This window comes from Motacilla alba, chromosome 4A (genome assembly GCF_015832195.1).
Source record: "Motacilla alba alba isolate MOTALB_02 chromosome 4A, Motacilla_alba_V1.0_pri, whole genome shotgun sequence".
Classification (NCBI taxonomy): Eukaryota; Metazoa; Chordata; class Aves; order Passeriformes; family Motacillidae; genus Motacilla; species Motacilla alba.
The window spans coordinates 11,125,830-11,138,983 of NC_052045.1; the positions used below are offsets into that span (position 1 = coordinate 11,125,830).

Below are 13,154 nucleotides of genomic sequence, written 5' to 3' on the forward strand. Positions count from 1 at the left end.
TAAATATTTTATTTTATGTTTTATTTATTCTTAGTACAGTACCCAGAACTCTGAGAGAACATTCTTTCAGACAAACAAATCCTGAGGTCAGGAAATGAAGACAAACAACAAGTAGAAAGAATTGAGCAAAAATTTTGGGGCAGATCCAACAGCTTTTTATCATTGAAAGAGTCCTATATTCTGATGTTGGTACCTACATACCTTAATATTTGCAACCACCAAAGCTTCTGTTAGTGTTATCAATTCCTGCTTAATAACTAAATTAAAAATGAATGGCTCTACTCTAAAATTCTGAGTACTAGTCTACTTGCTATTAACCTTGTATTATATTCTCTAAATACAAAAAAAATTTCAGTAAAGTATACCTAAAGAAATTTAAGAATTTGCATGGGATAATCCACATTCACAAACTACAAAGTGCATTTTAAACCTATTGTTTCAATGATTTATTTCTATGTGAATCACTAACTTTCCTCATGCTGTTAGAAATTAAATACTGTATTAGAAAAGCTGCTCCCTTCTCCAAGTCTATTATTCAGATGTCTTCAGTCTTTAATATTATGCAACAACTCTAAAAGAATCATAATTTAAGAGACATTGTTTGGTAAAACACTCAGTTTGAAATAAAAGTAACAAGGATATTTGTTAAGTCTAGTCTACTTCTGCCTTAATGCCTTTGGGTAACATGGGACTTCAGTCTGGCAGGTTTTCTAATCTGTGTTTGAGTTGTACTGCATTATTGCTGTACTAAGACAGAAGGGTACTATTAAAAAAAAAACAGAAATGAAATAAAACCCAAAGTTATTCTTTCAGCACTTGCTTCCTAAACAAATTTTATGTAGTGGTGCTTAAAAAAAAGAACAAGATGCCTGATGTCATGCCTAGTGCCTGTAAGTGGTACCTACCATGGCAGTTCTGGATTTGATAAACCAGTCGAACCTGAACTGAGGAGCGTTGCGCACGCACTGCCTCAGCTCCTCGTACACGTTCTCCTTGTCAAAGCCCATCTTGTGCAACATACAGATCAAAAACCTGTCTTCTTCTTCTGTGTAATTCTTCCCTTTGTTTGTTCCATACTGAATTCGCAGCTGATGAAAAGGTGCTTTGTACCTCGCAATCTGAATGCAAAACAAAAATCAGGACTAATAAACATACAATGCTACATCAAGGAATGTACACGACACTGTAGATCACTTGAGAGATGGTATACTACCTATGCTGCATAAAAAGACAGAACTCTCATCCCCAATTATTCCTTTTCTGAAGGAATTTTTGGAAAAAGTCAGCTGCAGAATACAAAAAACCTGGAATAATTACTTTGGCATCAAGGGCTTTCTTGATACTGATCCTCCGTTGAATTCTGGCCTCTCCTCGTTCAATCTGAGCCATAATCCTCTCAATGTCCTGTAGTTCATTACAACGTTCCCAGAAAACAGCTAAAAATACAAAATAAAATTGTTCAATGTAATCTTTTCCTCTGCTCTTATGACTTTACTGTTAAGATGCTCTGGCAAAAAAAAAATAAAAGAATTTAGCCTATGGTTCCATTAAATCTTAAACAGTGAGCTAATGCTCTCCAGCTTACTATGCTAGCCAAAAAATAAGCTTGCTCTGACTCTTTATTCAGAATCTTTACAAATTAACTGTAAGTAAGTAACTGTAAGTAAGGGCTTAATACAAATTCTAACAAAATTTACATGCAACATAATTAATTGTAAAATAAATTCAACACTGAAGGGAACTCTCATGGAGCTCTTCCTTTTTAACTACAGGAAACAACATTGCAAAGTTGATTTTATGAAGGTGTCTAGTAAAATTACATCCAAGGGTGAAAGAGGAAGAAATCTCAAAAGCACTGTGTAAATACTAAAGACAAAGATACAGAGTACTAGGTAAAATAGCAGAGATACAGCATAAAGAATCACGTTGGCACTATAAAGCAAATTCACAATTTCACAAGTCCATGTTGTCAGCAAGAATTAACTATGACAAATTCTAAATCTTGACTAAGGAGGGCTAAAGGCAGCTGTAGGTGTTAGTTATATGCTACAAAGTCAGCCTTTTTAATAGAATTTAGTCTCCTGAAAAAAAACCCAAAGTTGCATACTTTAACAAAAAAAATTTCTTAAATGCATCCAATTCTCTGCCTTGTAATTTAAAAAGAACATGTGGCAAAAATCATGGTAATACTCTGGTATTAGGCAATAAATACATTTCAAAATATCACAAACCTGAGTACTCAATGACCTCCTCAGGTGACTTTCCTTCCACCTCACGGGCAATATTGTCTATATCATCACGACCATATTTCTCATTAGCTTTAATAAACTGGTTAAAATCTCTTTTATTCCAGTTTGTAAAACCCTGTAAGTAACAAGAGATTAAGAAGGCATTAACAGGTCAAAGGGAAGCATTTTCCAAAATTCTGATTTATTTATGTACCATTTGCTCCTCTGCAACATCACATAATTACAGTGGCTAATGATCTTTCAGGATTTCCATAAACTTGTGTTATCCAGGGCTTATTACTGAATCTATAACTTAAGAGTTATTTTTGGGCATGACTCCACGTGCATTAGTAACAGCTTTTTATCCTTTCTTTTTAAAGTTTTTGTGATACTTCTCCAAAGAAACAAGCTCAGTGACAGCTGCACTTCTGCAGATACAAGCACCACACTTCAGAGCAGTACAAGGTGCAGCAATGCCTGTGTCATCATAAGTTCTTAGAGCAGTGCAAGTATCTAAAGCAAGAGCTCCTACTTCAGACAGTTACAAACCTGGAACCAGACAAACAGCTGGATGAAAGCGTAAGTATGTCAAGAAAAGATCTCTAGTCCAAAAAGATGCAATCAAATGGAAACTCTAAAGCACTGTCAAAGAAAGAATTTGTTATGTACCAAAGAAATCAATCCAAAACTGAACAAGTGAGATGCAACGCACAAAAACATCATCCAAGAAAGAGACATTACAATTTATAGACAGGGAAAGCAGAAAATGACAAGAACAACCAAGACAATCACATGCCTGGGCAATAATCTGTAGTGCACAGAGTTTCTTTCATCACAGAAATGTATTTACAAGGAACTTTGTCAGTTCTCCAGCTGAAAAAGCTCAGTCCACAATTAGCATGTTCAGAGTGAGCCTAACAGACACAATACAACTATTTCTTTTTAGTCATTAACAGTAGTACTGATACGCATATCAGCACCAGCTTAAATATTTCCTCTCCTATACATAGGTGAAATTAATAGTGAAATTGTGACCTTGGAATTTTCTTCCAAGGTACACCATCCCCAATACTTCTACAGAAAATTTTCTGAATCAAAAAGTCCCGTTACTTTGAACACACCCTTCTCCTTAACAACCAGCTTAACTCAGCAGGATAATCAGCCAAAAGGTCAAGAAACTAGTCAGTGACAGAAATTCACCCAGTATAAAAAGAACGTGCCTAACAACTCGACTGGGACAAAATTAACAAATGTGGCATGTCTTAGACACCTGCATAAACACCATGTATGTTGACACAGGCTTGTCCTGATTCAAACCCTTTTTGATTTAAAAACAATAGAAGCTTTATGCATGTACAGAGATCCCACTGATTTGATGTCTGTATGTATTGCTGGGTTGTACATCTACTATACCAACTGTTGCCTCAGAAATGTTCAAGGACTTTCAAGGAAACAATAGATGAGTCAAGGACAGGAAAGATCTTCTTTCAGTAAGATCAGCATAGCTTTCCTGTGTGTGTTTACCATTACTTATACTCCATACTAGCAAAAACATATGATGAAATACTTCAGCTGATTTTATTTTACCTGTGTTAGAAGCTTTTCTTTCTCTTCACTTTCCTCAGCATTCAGAGGCATAGACTCATCTATCTTCTTTTGTTCCTCCTTTTGTACCTGAGCTGCATTTGGAAGGTCAGGATTCCTGGGGACCTAAAATCAGGGGTATCAGAAAGCAGTAGTGCAGCAATGTTATTTCAAAGATTACATTTTAAAAGCACTAATCTGTACAAAATGTGTTCCACTTAGATTCAGATCTTATTGCTTAAACCCCTCCTCCCAAAAACAGGACTGGCTTGAAGTTCTGAGTTCGTTATGCCCTGAACCTACCACTCCTGCACACAATGACCTCGGGATACTGTGAGAGGCTGAGCTGTCACAGCTCACTGATTTCAGTGGTACTTTCCACCAGCGAAGGACCTGCTTTCCTACATTCACTGGTTACAATGTTTTATAACTACAGTGAAACACTAAGTTCTGCCAGGTTTACTGTAAAGCCATGCACACTGCCCAAGTAAGGACCAGACACAACATGATGTAAGCAAGAACAAGCAACATTTTATCTGTCCCTCTCCACACTGGCCAATCTAGTATTTGTGACCCTTGAACTGTACTCCAATTCCACTGCACACAACAGCAAACAAGTCAGAAACAGTATCCAGTAAAGGTTTAGTAGACCTTACTTATTCCTGCAGCAAAAGGCAGTGGAAGGTAAGAACTGTTGAGCTGGTTTTAATACGCAACAAATCTTCTTGACTTTACTGGTTTAAATTAAGACTGACACATAAAGCTTGGTCTCGGCCTGTTGGTTACCTTCTGATATTGTTTATGGCCGTTTTCAGTATTTATAATAAACTCTCTTCAGATTGGAAGTTGTACTTCCATTTCAAAACTAAACAAATTTAATTATATTTATCACTTTCCCCACCAGTAAACAGTCACACTAAGCTTTTAAGATAACAACTACTCATGGTCAACCTTTCCAGGCTGACAGGTTTCCATAACAGGTCTGAACCACCTCTTTTTACATGCATATTGTCAACATGAACAATTCTCTCATCCTTCTTTAATGGAGCATAAATTGAATAAATTCTTTCCCTAAACTAATTGCATACTCATCTTAATTCTATCCTGACATCCCCATGAAATTCTTTTGGCTGCAAACAAGATTCTAAAAAAACCTTCTGCTTTTTCTTAAAAATACATTTTACTAATATTAATTCTACTCTCAGCAATTTTCTATCTGTTGCTTTGTATGACAATTTTATGTTCTCCAACACATTTTTAGGTGATTTTTGTTTTCTTGCTGCGACCTGTCACAAAACCTGAGGCTTTGTAAAGCAAGTTACAGACATGGCTGGCTGGAAGTAGAGAATCCATTTGGTTTACTCAATCAATACTGGTCCAAGCAAGGATAAGAGAATCTGTTCCCTGCTTGTCCAGTAATGTCAGCAGGGAAAAGGGAGAAATTCAGCTAAGGCACAGTAGGAAAAAAAAAATAAAAAGAAAATCGAGAAATCTGTTGTCTGGTTTCCTTGTTGTAGTAGTAGTAGTACATTCAGACTTCTCCACACCTTTAAACCTTTTATATCCCACCCAAATCCAAGGAAAACTGATGTAATTTTAATTACCTTCATATCAACACAAAGACATACAAAAGTTTTTACAAAAAAATCATACTCTGGAAGGTGACTTTATATTAGCCAAACTATCCTCACCTTAGACCACATGTCACACCTTTGGTTTTGAGTATATGAAGCATCAGAACTGTCCTTCCCTTTTCTACTCTATTTTATCATTAGGAATCCACCACAAAACACAAAGCTACACAGATACAGAACTTTTAGTGAAGGAAAGAACAACAGATTATTTTTTCTGCTCCTCAGTGGAACAGAAACAGAAGAATAGAGGCTTTAAGCCATTTCTTTCACAATAACTTGACTAGTCAAGGCTGCAACAAATTTACAAAGTGGAATACAAATACATTTCACTGATTCGAAAAGAAAAAAATGCATTACCTTGTATCCTATAGTTTTACGGTAATACAGAATTTCTTTTTCCAGAAGTTCAAATAACCGTGGCGGGAAAAACTGAAAATCCTGAATATTTGGTTGTTTTGGAGGTCGTGGAGCCTTCAAAAATACACAGATAAATCAACATTATAGAAGCTTAACTTTTCTACAAGTAAACTACCATAACTCAGCAGCAGTGGCAACCTATGACTTTGTAAATACACGGGTATTACCGTGGGTCTTCTGGGCAGTTAGGACTTACTAAAGAGAAGAAGAGATCCTAACTCCATTTCAGAAAGCTAGTTTATTATATTATGATATATATTATATTAAAAAAACTACACTATAACTATACTACAAAGAACAGAAAGAAAAGATTCATCAGAAGGCAAAACAAGAATAGAAAGGAATAAATAATAAAGTGCTGTGACTCCCAGAGAGTCCCAGAGCTGCTGCCTCCTCGATTGGCCACCAAGTAGAAACATCCACATCGATCAATCAAGAAAGCACCTGCTGCATTCCACAGCAGCAGATAACAAATTGTTTACACTTGAAGCTGAGGCCCTTCAGCTTCTCAGAAGAAAATCCTAGCAAAGGGATTTTCATAAAATATCACAACCACACACGGGGGTAGAGCCAGGGATGCAGCATGGGAGAGGAGGAGCATAAGAACAGCATAAAACCCTTCCACACTTGCCACCTCCTTACCTTTGGGACTTTTGGCTCACTGACACGTAGGGCCTCTCTGAAATAAGCATCCACTGCATAATTGGCTTTGCGTTCTCTTTTTGGAGGCTCAATCCATTCCATCATGCTCAGCTACACACAGAACAGAATAAAAAGCTACTTAAGTAACTGCTTGCTTCCCTAAAGTCACAAGAATAATGACTAATATGGCATTGCAAAACAGGAATGTATTTCTGCACAGCAAATCTAATGATTGTGCTCAATAATTTGGATACTACAATAGAGCTCAAAAATAAGCTAGAAATTATAGCTGATTGCAACAAATATTTAAGCACTTAGATCATACACAAGTAAGGCAGTGCAGTGGCAAGAACAGATTCTTTTACAGCACTCTAAGTATGTCAGACACCTGAGTAGGGTTATGATTCCATCTACCAAAACACAATGGAAGGGCTGAGGACTTGGGCTCTGAATTCTCTAATTTCTTGTGATATGAATAAATTGCTTCTCCTCTAAATATCACAATGAATAACCTCTATAAAGGCTACAACACAGACAAAAAATCCATTAGCAATCAATTAATCTTAACTAAATCCTTAATGTTATTTCATACTATGCAGTATTTAACTCACTTCTTGTAATGAAATTATCAAGACAAAGAATTTTATGTATATACCCACACACTGTACTATATTCTCACCAACATTCTATTTTTCCAATTGTTTCTTCAAAATCAATAAAAACCTGAGTTAGAAGGGCATTTTGTAGGTAACAAGTAAGAATTCACATATCTGATTCCAGGTAAGACCTTAAAGATACCTCCACTATACCTCTTGTACAAAACAGAGATGCAAAGGGAACATTGTGGGATTGAGTAATAATCTCTTTGTATGGACAATCCTTCTACTATTAGGTAAAATCAATGTACAAACTAAAACTTGGTTGGGGGCTATGTTTCTTTCTTTTGGTTCCTTTTTACTTATAAATTTTTTTCCCATAAGTTGCTAGGAAACATTAACAACTGGGTACTTAAGAAAAACAAAAGAAGTGGCCAAGCTCAGGGGAAGAGGGCATCTGGTTGCACTTGTCTTACCCAGGAGTTTCTCTCTGAGGGGCAGATACCTCAGGAACTGGGCTGGTAAAAGAGGAGGCTGGGGCAGCTGCAGGCTCCCTCTCTTCCAGCTTTGGAGGTCAGAGCTGCTGCTTGGGGAAGGGAATTCGCTGCTGCCACTGGAGCCCAGCCCAGAGCTGCTGCTTCTGCCGCGGGGTGAGCCTCTGCTTGTGAGAGCAGCCACTCAACCGGGACCTTATTGACACCTACTTCACTGAAAGGGGGACCTATCCCCACCTGCTCGGGTGCCCGGGATCCTGAGCCCGCCTCTCCCTGTCCTGCTGGGAGCCGGGTCGCCCCTGCCCCACTCCTGCTGTCTCTTCAGCACTGCTCCGAGTTCGCCCGCACCCCCTCCCTGCCAAGATGTCCTGCCGTTCCACTTGGTGCTGCTCAGAGCCCGGCTGGGCACCAGATGGGCTGCCCCAGGGTCTGTGGAGCAAAGCCTCTCTTGTCTCCTCCATCCCTTCCCGTTGGGGCAGAGCCGCCATTGCTGCGCGCTCCCCGAGCCACAGCGCCCCCTGCAGCCGCGGGGGAATCAGCGCACCTGCCCTGCCCAGCGGGAGCCAGCAGCGCCCCCGCTGGCCGCGCCCGGAGCTGCACCGCGGGGGCAGCGCCGCAGCCGCGGCGTCACCGCGCTCCTGGCTCCGGCTGCCGTCAGCGCCACAGCTGCTGGGGTTTGTTTGCCCTGGTATACGTACTATAAAGAACTGAGAGCCCCTTAATTTCAAATTACAGTAATTCAGAGGGAAGGGACTTACATTTCCCATTTCAAGGGAGGCTGCTGCCTTCCTTAGCAGACACCTGTCTTTCAAACTAAGACAAACCTTCACTGCAAAAACAGACTCAAGTCCAAGAACCACATAAAAATTATTATCAGGCCTGTTTTTTCACCTTAGTTATGCGCCAGCAAAATAATACAGACTGCAGCAGTATAGCAGCATGCAACAGTGGTTTTGCTGCAGAAGGGATAACATCTGAGCAATGTTATCAGATTTTGCCATGAAAAAACAGTGGGGCTAAAAGTAGTTTATCAAAAATTCAGAATATTAATGCTCAGGCAGAGCCAGGTGTATTTTTCAATAGGTCCTTACTTCTCTAGAATCGAAACCTTCATAGTCATAACATTTATAGTATGGCTTTTATGCTTGCACCTTAAAACTGAAGTCTTAAATGCTACAAAAAATTACCTTTTGTTTTTCTCTGTAATCTTCACCTTCGAAGTTGTATAAGCTCATCTCTGTGTCCATAGTGAAATTTCGTAGGGAGCTCTCTCCCATTTTCTGCAATCGTTCATTCATTTCAGCTGTCTAAAGTGAAAGGAGATTATTTTTAGGTTCACTCAAGCTATTTAATGCTTTCTGAAAAAAAACAGCTTACATCATTATTACAACATTCTCAATATCTTTTTCTGATTTTAACTTTTACTTACACCTTCTTCTAAAGAGAGATACCCATTGTCCTTTTCAATTTAGAGCAATTTGACTTCAAGACTCTCCATTAAACTAAATTTATTAAGCTGGGATTTAGTCCTACAACTGTAGAATTTAACTTTAAAATTTAAATTAAATTTATGCCCATCTCCTTGGAGCTGAAATGGCAGTTAATTTTTCCATAGAGCTATCTATTACCTAATGAAGTTCCATAAAGACTTTGTGTCTGTCAGAATTACTGGCATTAAATATACATTTTTCTAAAAGACCACAAAATAACCAGTGCTTAAGATATGATGCACACAGCATGAACCTTGAAAATAATTACAATCACTAATTCTACTTCTTCAAAACTTCCATAATATTTAAAATCTGCACAAATAGTAAAGTAATAATTGATTTACGTAATCAGGTCTCATTGCATTTTGTGCATAGGTATTTTTAACTCCATATTAAACTTCTCTAACCTTCTTTTCACCTCTTTCTAAAATAGTGCTTATATCTTCTTCTGTCAGCTCACTATCTTTGGAAGCAAACACATGCGTGGCTCCGTGCCGGATCATCTGCAGCATTTCATCTTTTGCCAGTTTGTTGGACTGCTGGTCTATGAGCCTTCCTACAATCACAAGGAATATGTTGCAAGTTATAATGTGGGAGTTCTAGTAGGACTGTGCAAGCAGTGGTTACTTCACTGACAGAACAAGAAATGCAAAACAGAACAACCATATAGAAAAAGTACATTTCGTTCAAGAGGAGAATAAACAGAAGTCAGGAACTTTGGGGAAAATTAAAAACACAACTTTGACTCAAGCCATAACAAAAAACATTTCACATTCAGATAATCTGAATTTTACATGTAAGATCTTATTCTTACAAAGTTAGCTGAACTTTTAAGGTCACAATCTTATCTCAAGATAAAAAATTACGAAGTATTCTATAATAACCACTAAGAAGTGCTTGACATTCTCAACATTCACATCACTGATTTCAACCCAATTTTCTAATTATTCTTCCCAAAATTTAACTGCTGTCCCAAAATTTCTCTTCTCCTATCTCCTCATGCTATGAAAATTTTGATCTTCATCCTTTCAGTAGCCCACCCTCTAGTAAATATAAACAACCCTGAAAACTTAGTTTTGACAAACTATTCCTCTAAGTGCTTCCAAACAAATCCACAAAGGTGTTTTATTGTTCAGTTAATTCTTATGTGGTAAGAAGCATATGTGAATCATTATTTCAACTGCCATGGAACATACCTGATTTTCTCTATTTCTTTCTAACCTATCACAAAACGAACTAATACCTACTCAGCTGTAGTTTACTTTCCTCATTTAGACTCACTGTCTTTGTCTACATTAATCAGAAAACAGAATTTACAAACAATTCAGCTGAACAAGTGAATACCTTGCACATCAGGTTGATTTAGTACACTGCTATTATACACAAGGCCTGCTTTCGCTAACACTGTACGTTTGTACAGTTATTTAACCATACTTTAGGGACTGAACAACTGTGTTGCAGACAAACATATATAGCAGTTGATACCTTGTTGTATAACTATAGAGTCCAGTCTCAGTTTTATTTCAGCTCTTTCTACAATCCTCTCTTCAACAGTATTATCAGTGATAAGTCGAAACACCCGTACTGGTTTCTTTTGACCAATACGATGCGCACGATCCTAACAAACATAAATCAATCAGTGTTCAGCAACAAGAACTCACAAGCAATAGACAGTTACCTTGCAGAAACAGCAGCCTCAAACTAGCATTGTACTTCTTGGTCCCTTGCCTATTCAAAAGCACAGATCACTGTAAAACCAGTATGCTAGTATTTACTTATACCTGGCTATTACATTTCTGAGTCATTCCACAGCAATAAATGCATGTCCCTCATTGTAAATGAAAACAACTGAACGCCTGTCCAGACTGCAGCTGGGTAGTGGACACACAACAGTACATACATGCATACACTTGTATTGTTTGCAGATGAATTCTCTCACTTGACACAGGTATTGATATTCTGTATCCCTGGCTTGAGCACATTAATTCCATGCACAGAGTTCCTGCAGCCACAGCTCCAACACTGTGCTTGTCCCAAGCCAGCAAACGAGGCTTATGACTGACACACTATATTCATTTGTAACAAAACTTGTGTTTATCCTCTCTGGGAAAGGTGTCCTGTATATCAAAAAAAGTTAAACAGCTGTCCTTCAAGCTGTGGGTACCAGGATTTTCTCTTTAAACATGAGTTGTTAAATCTTTCACTCCCCTGCATAATATTAATTTCTTCCTGAAAACCCTACTGAAGTTGACAAATCCCGCTTACAGTCTCCAGGAAGTTGGTCAACTATTGGCAGTCAACATGCATATCTAAAGGATGAGCTATTGATATTAAATATTTGATGTGTTGAAGTGCATTAAAAGAAAATTAAAAATTACAAACCACTGAACAAATACCCACCCTACTAATCATGCAAGAAGGCTCACATGAGTTTTATTCCACATGAAACAAATTACAGACTCTATTTTTTTACATTCAGCACTGAGAAAGAGAAGATTTGAGTAGGTTTAAGGTAACTTCCCCTCCCAGCATCACCACCAAATGCCTTTATACTTATGCAGAAACAAAAAAGTAAAACCATGAACTTCCAAAATGAGAGAAATATAAGGCTGCATGCTTTTAGTTATCTGTTATTATTTTGAAAACAATCCTCTATTATTCATTGACTGTTCTCTTCTGAAAAGACAGAATTAAGAATAATTTCATACTTCTATTAACAATATTGATACAGAATGTTGATAGAAGTAATCTCTCATTATGAAAATAATTAAGACAAATATTTACAGGCAAAAATCTACAATTTCCTCCACAAATTCCGTTCATGCCCTTTTATTCAATTCCTTTGTTTCTTGGTATTGTCTTGTGTAAACAAAAAGTAAAGAAAAATAACAAAAGTGCAAGTTCTGAAAGCAGTTATACAAAATAGAACATCGACAACTTAAACAAACAAGTGTGTATTAGCGAGTTAACTCACCATGGCTTGCAGATCTACTTGAGGGTTCCAATCTGAATCATAGAGAATAACCACATCAGCAGTTGCCAAATTAATTCCAAGACCTCCAGCTCTGGTACTCAGCATGAAAATGAATTTACTGCTGTTAGGAGCATTAAATGTGTCAATTGCTTCCTGAAAGAAAAAAACTACAGGTGTCACTAAAGTATCAGATCTTTCAAACAAGTTTCCAGTATGTTGGTGGCTTTCCAATTAAATTTCTTTTAAATTTACACAATTTTCATATAAAAAAAGAATTTTATCGAAGTAAGAAACTGTATGTCTGGACAGGTGAGAAAATTCGTACTGACTCCACAATATACAGTATTTTGCATTTAGCTGAGGATCAAATGAAACATACTGTGGACTTAACTTAGGAAAAGCATTCCCTTAGCATTCTTTTAAAAACTGTAGCATTTCTGCTTTACTTTAAACAATGACGTGGCTACATACATATATGTAAATAATAATTTATTAACCTAACCTAAAGGCTTTTCTTGTTCGCATACAACTTTCTCACCTCTCTTTCCTCATGTGGTGTCTGCCCATCAAGTCTGCAGTACTCATAACCACGCCACATGCAATAGTCTTCCAAAATATCCAGCAAACGAGTCATCTGACTGAACAGCAGAACTCTGGAACCTGACAGAACACAGAAGGTTTTGACATTCATTTTATGTTTTCACATTGATCTCATCACAGAGTACTACAGAGCATAGCTAAGAATTTATTGTACAGAAATATTCTGTACTATGCCTACATTAAGTAAGTCTTTCTTCTCAAGGTACTTTTCTGGCAGTGATTAAACCACTCAAGAATATTACTTGATAAATTATAGAGGAGAAATATACAAGCAGAACACCTAAAGCTATTGTAAGAAAATCTGGTGCCAACTGATGTGCATAGATGAAATAATCTTATCATCAGAAATGGTCTTACAGAAAGAAGAAAATTCTTCCTTTCCTTCTGCTTCTCCATATTTTTAGTCTTACTCATCATTCCCGTAAGATTTCTTTCCCTTCATGTATTAACATCTACAGAAAATTAATTTTCAACAAAAACCTCAGAGAAAGTGAT

The 13,154-nt window shown here is 37.4% G+C and overlaps 1 protein-coding gene across 1 annotated transcript in view; it reads right to left on the reverse strand.

Moving 5' to 3' along the window:
• SMARCA1 (SWI/SNF related, matrix associated, actin dependent regulator of chromatin, subfamily a, member 1) overlaps positions 1-13,154 on the reverse strand; it is a 34,666-nt gene that overhangs the window by 8,751 nt on the left and 12,761 nt on the right. The window contains exons 12-22 of the mRNA XM_038122638.1: positions 12,598-12,719; positions 12,060-12,212; positions 10,571-10,703; positions 9,493-9,641; positions 8,783-8,902; positions 6,506-6,616; positions 5,804-5,917; positions 3,816-3,938; positions 2,232-2,364; positions 1,318-1,436; positions 906-1,118 (exon numbers count right to left, since the gene is read on the reverse strand). Of these exons, the coding sequence (XP_037978566.1) occupies positions 906-1,118; positions 1,318-1,436; positions 2,232-2,364; positions 3,816-3,938; positions 5,804-5,917; positions 6,506-6,616; positions 8,783-8,902; positions 9,493-9,641; positions 10,571-10,703; positions 12,060-12,212; positions 12,598-12,719 (1,490 nt within the window). The remainder of the gene's footprint in view (positions 1-905; positions 1,119-1,317; positions 1,437-2,231; positions 2,365-3,815; positions 3,939-5,803; positions 5,918-6,505; positions 6,617-8,782; positions 8,903-9,492; positions 9,642-10,570; positions 10,704-12,059; positions 12,213-12,597; positions 12,720-13,154) is intronic.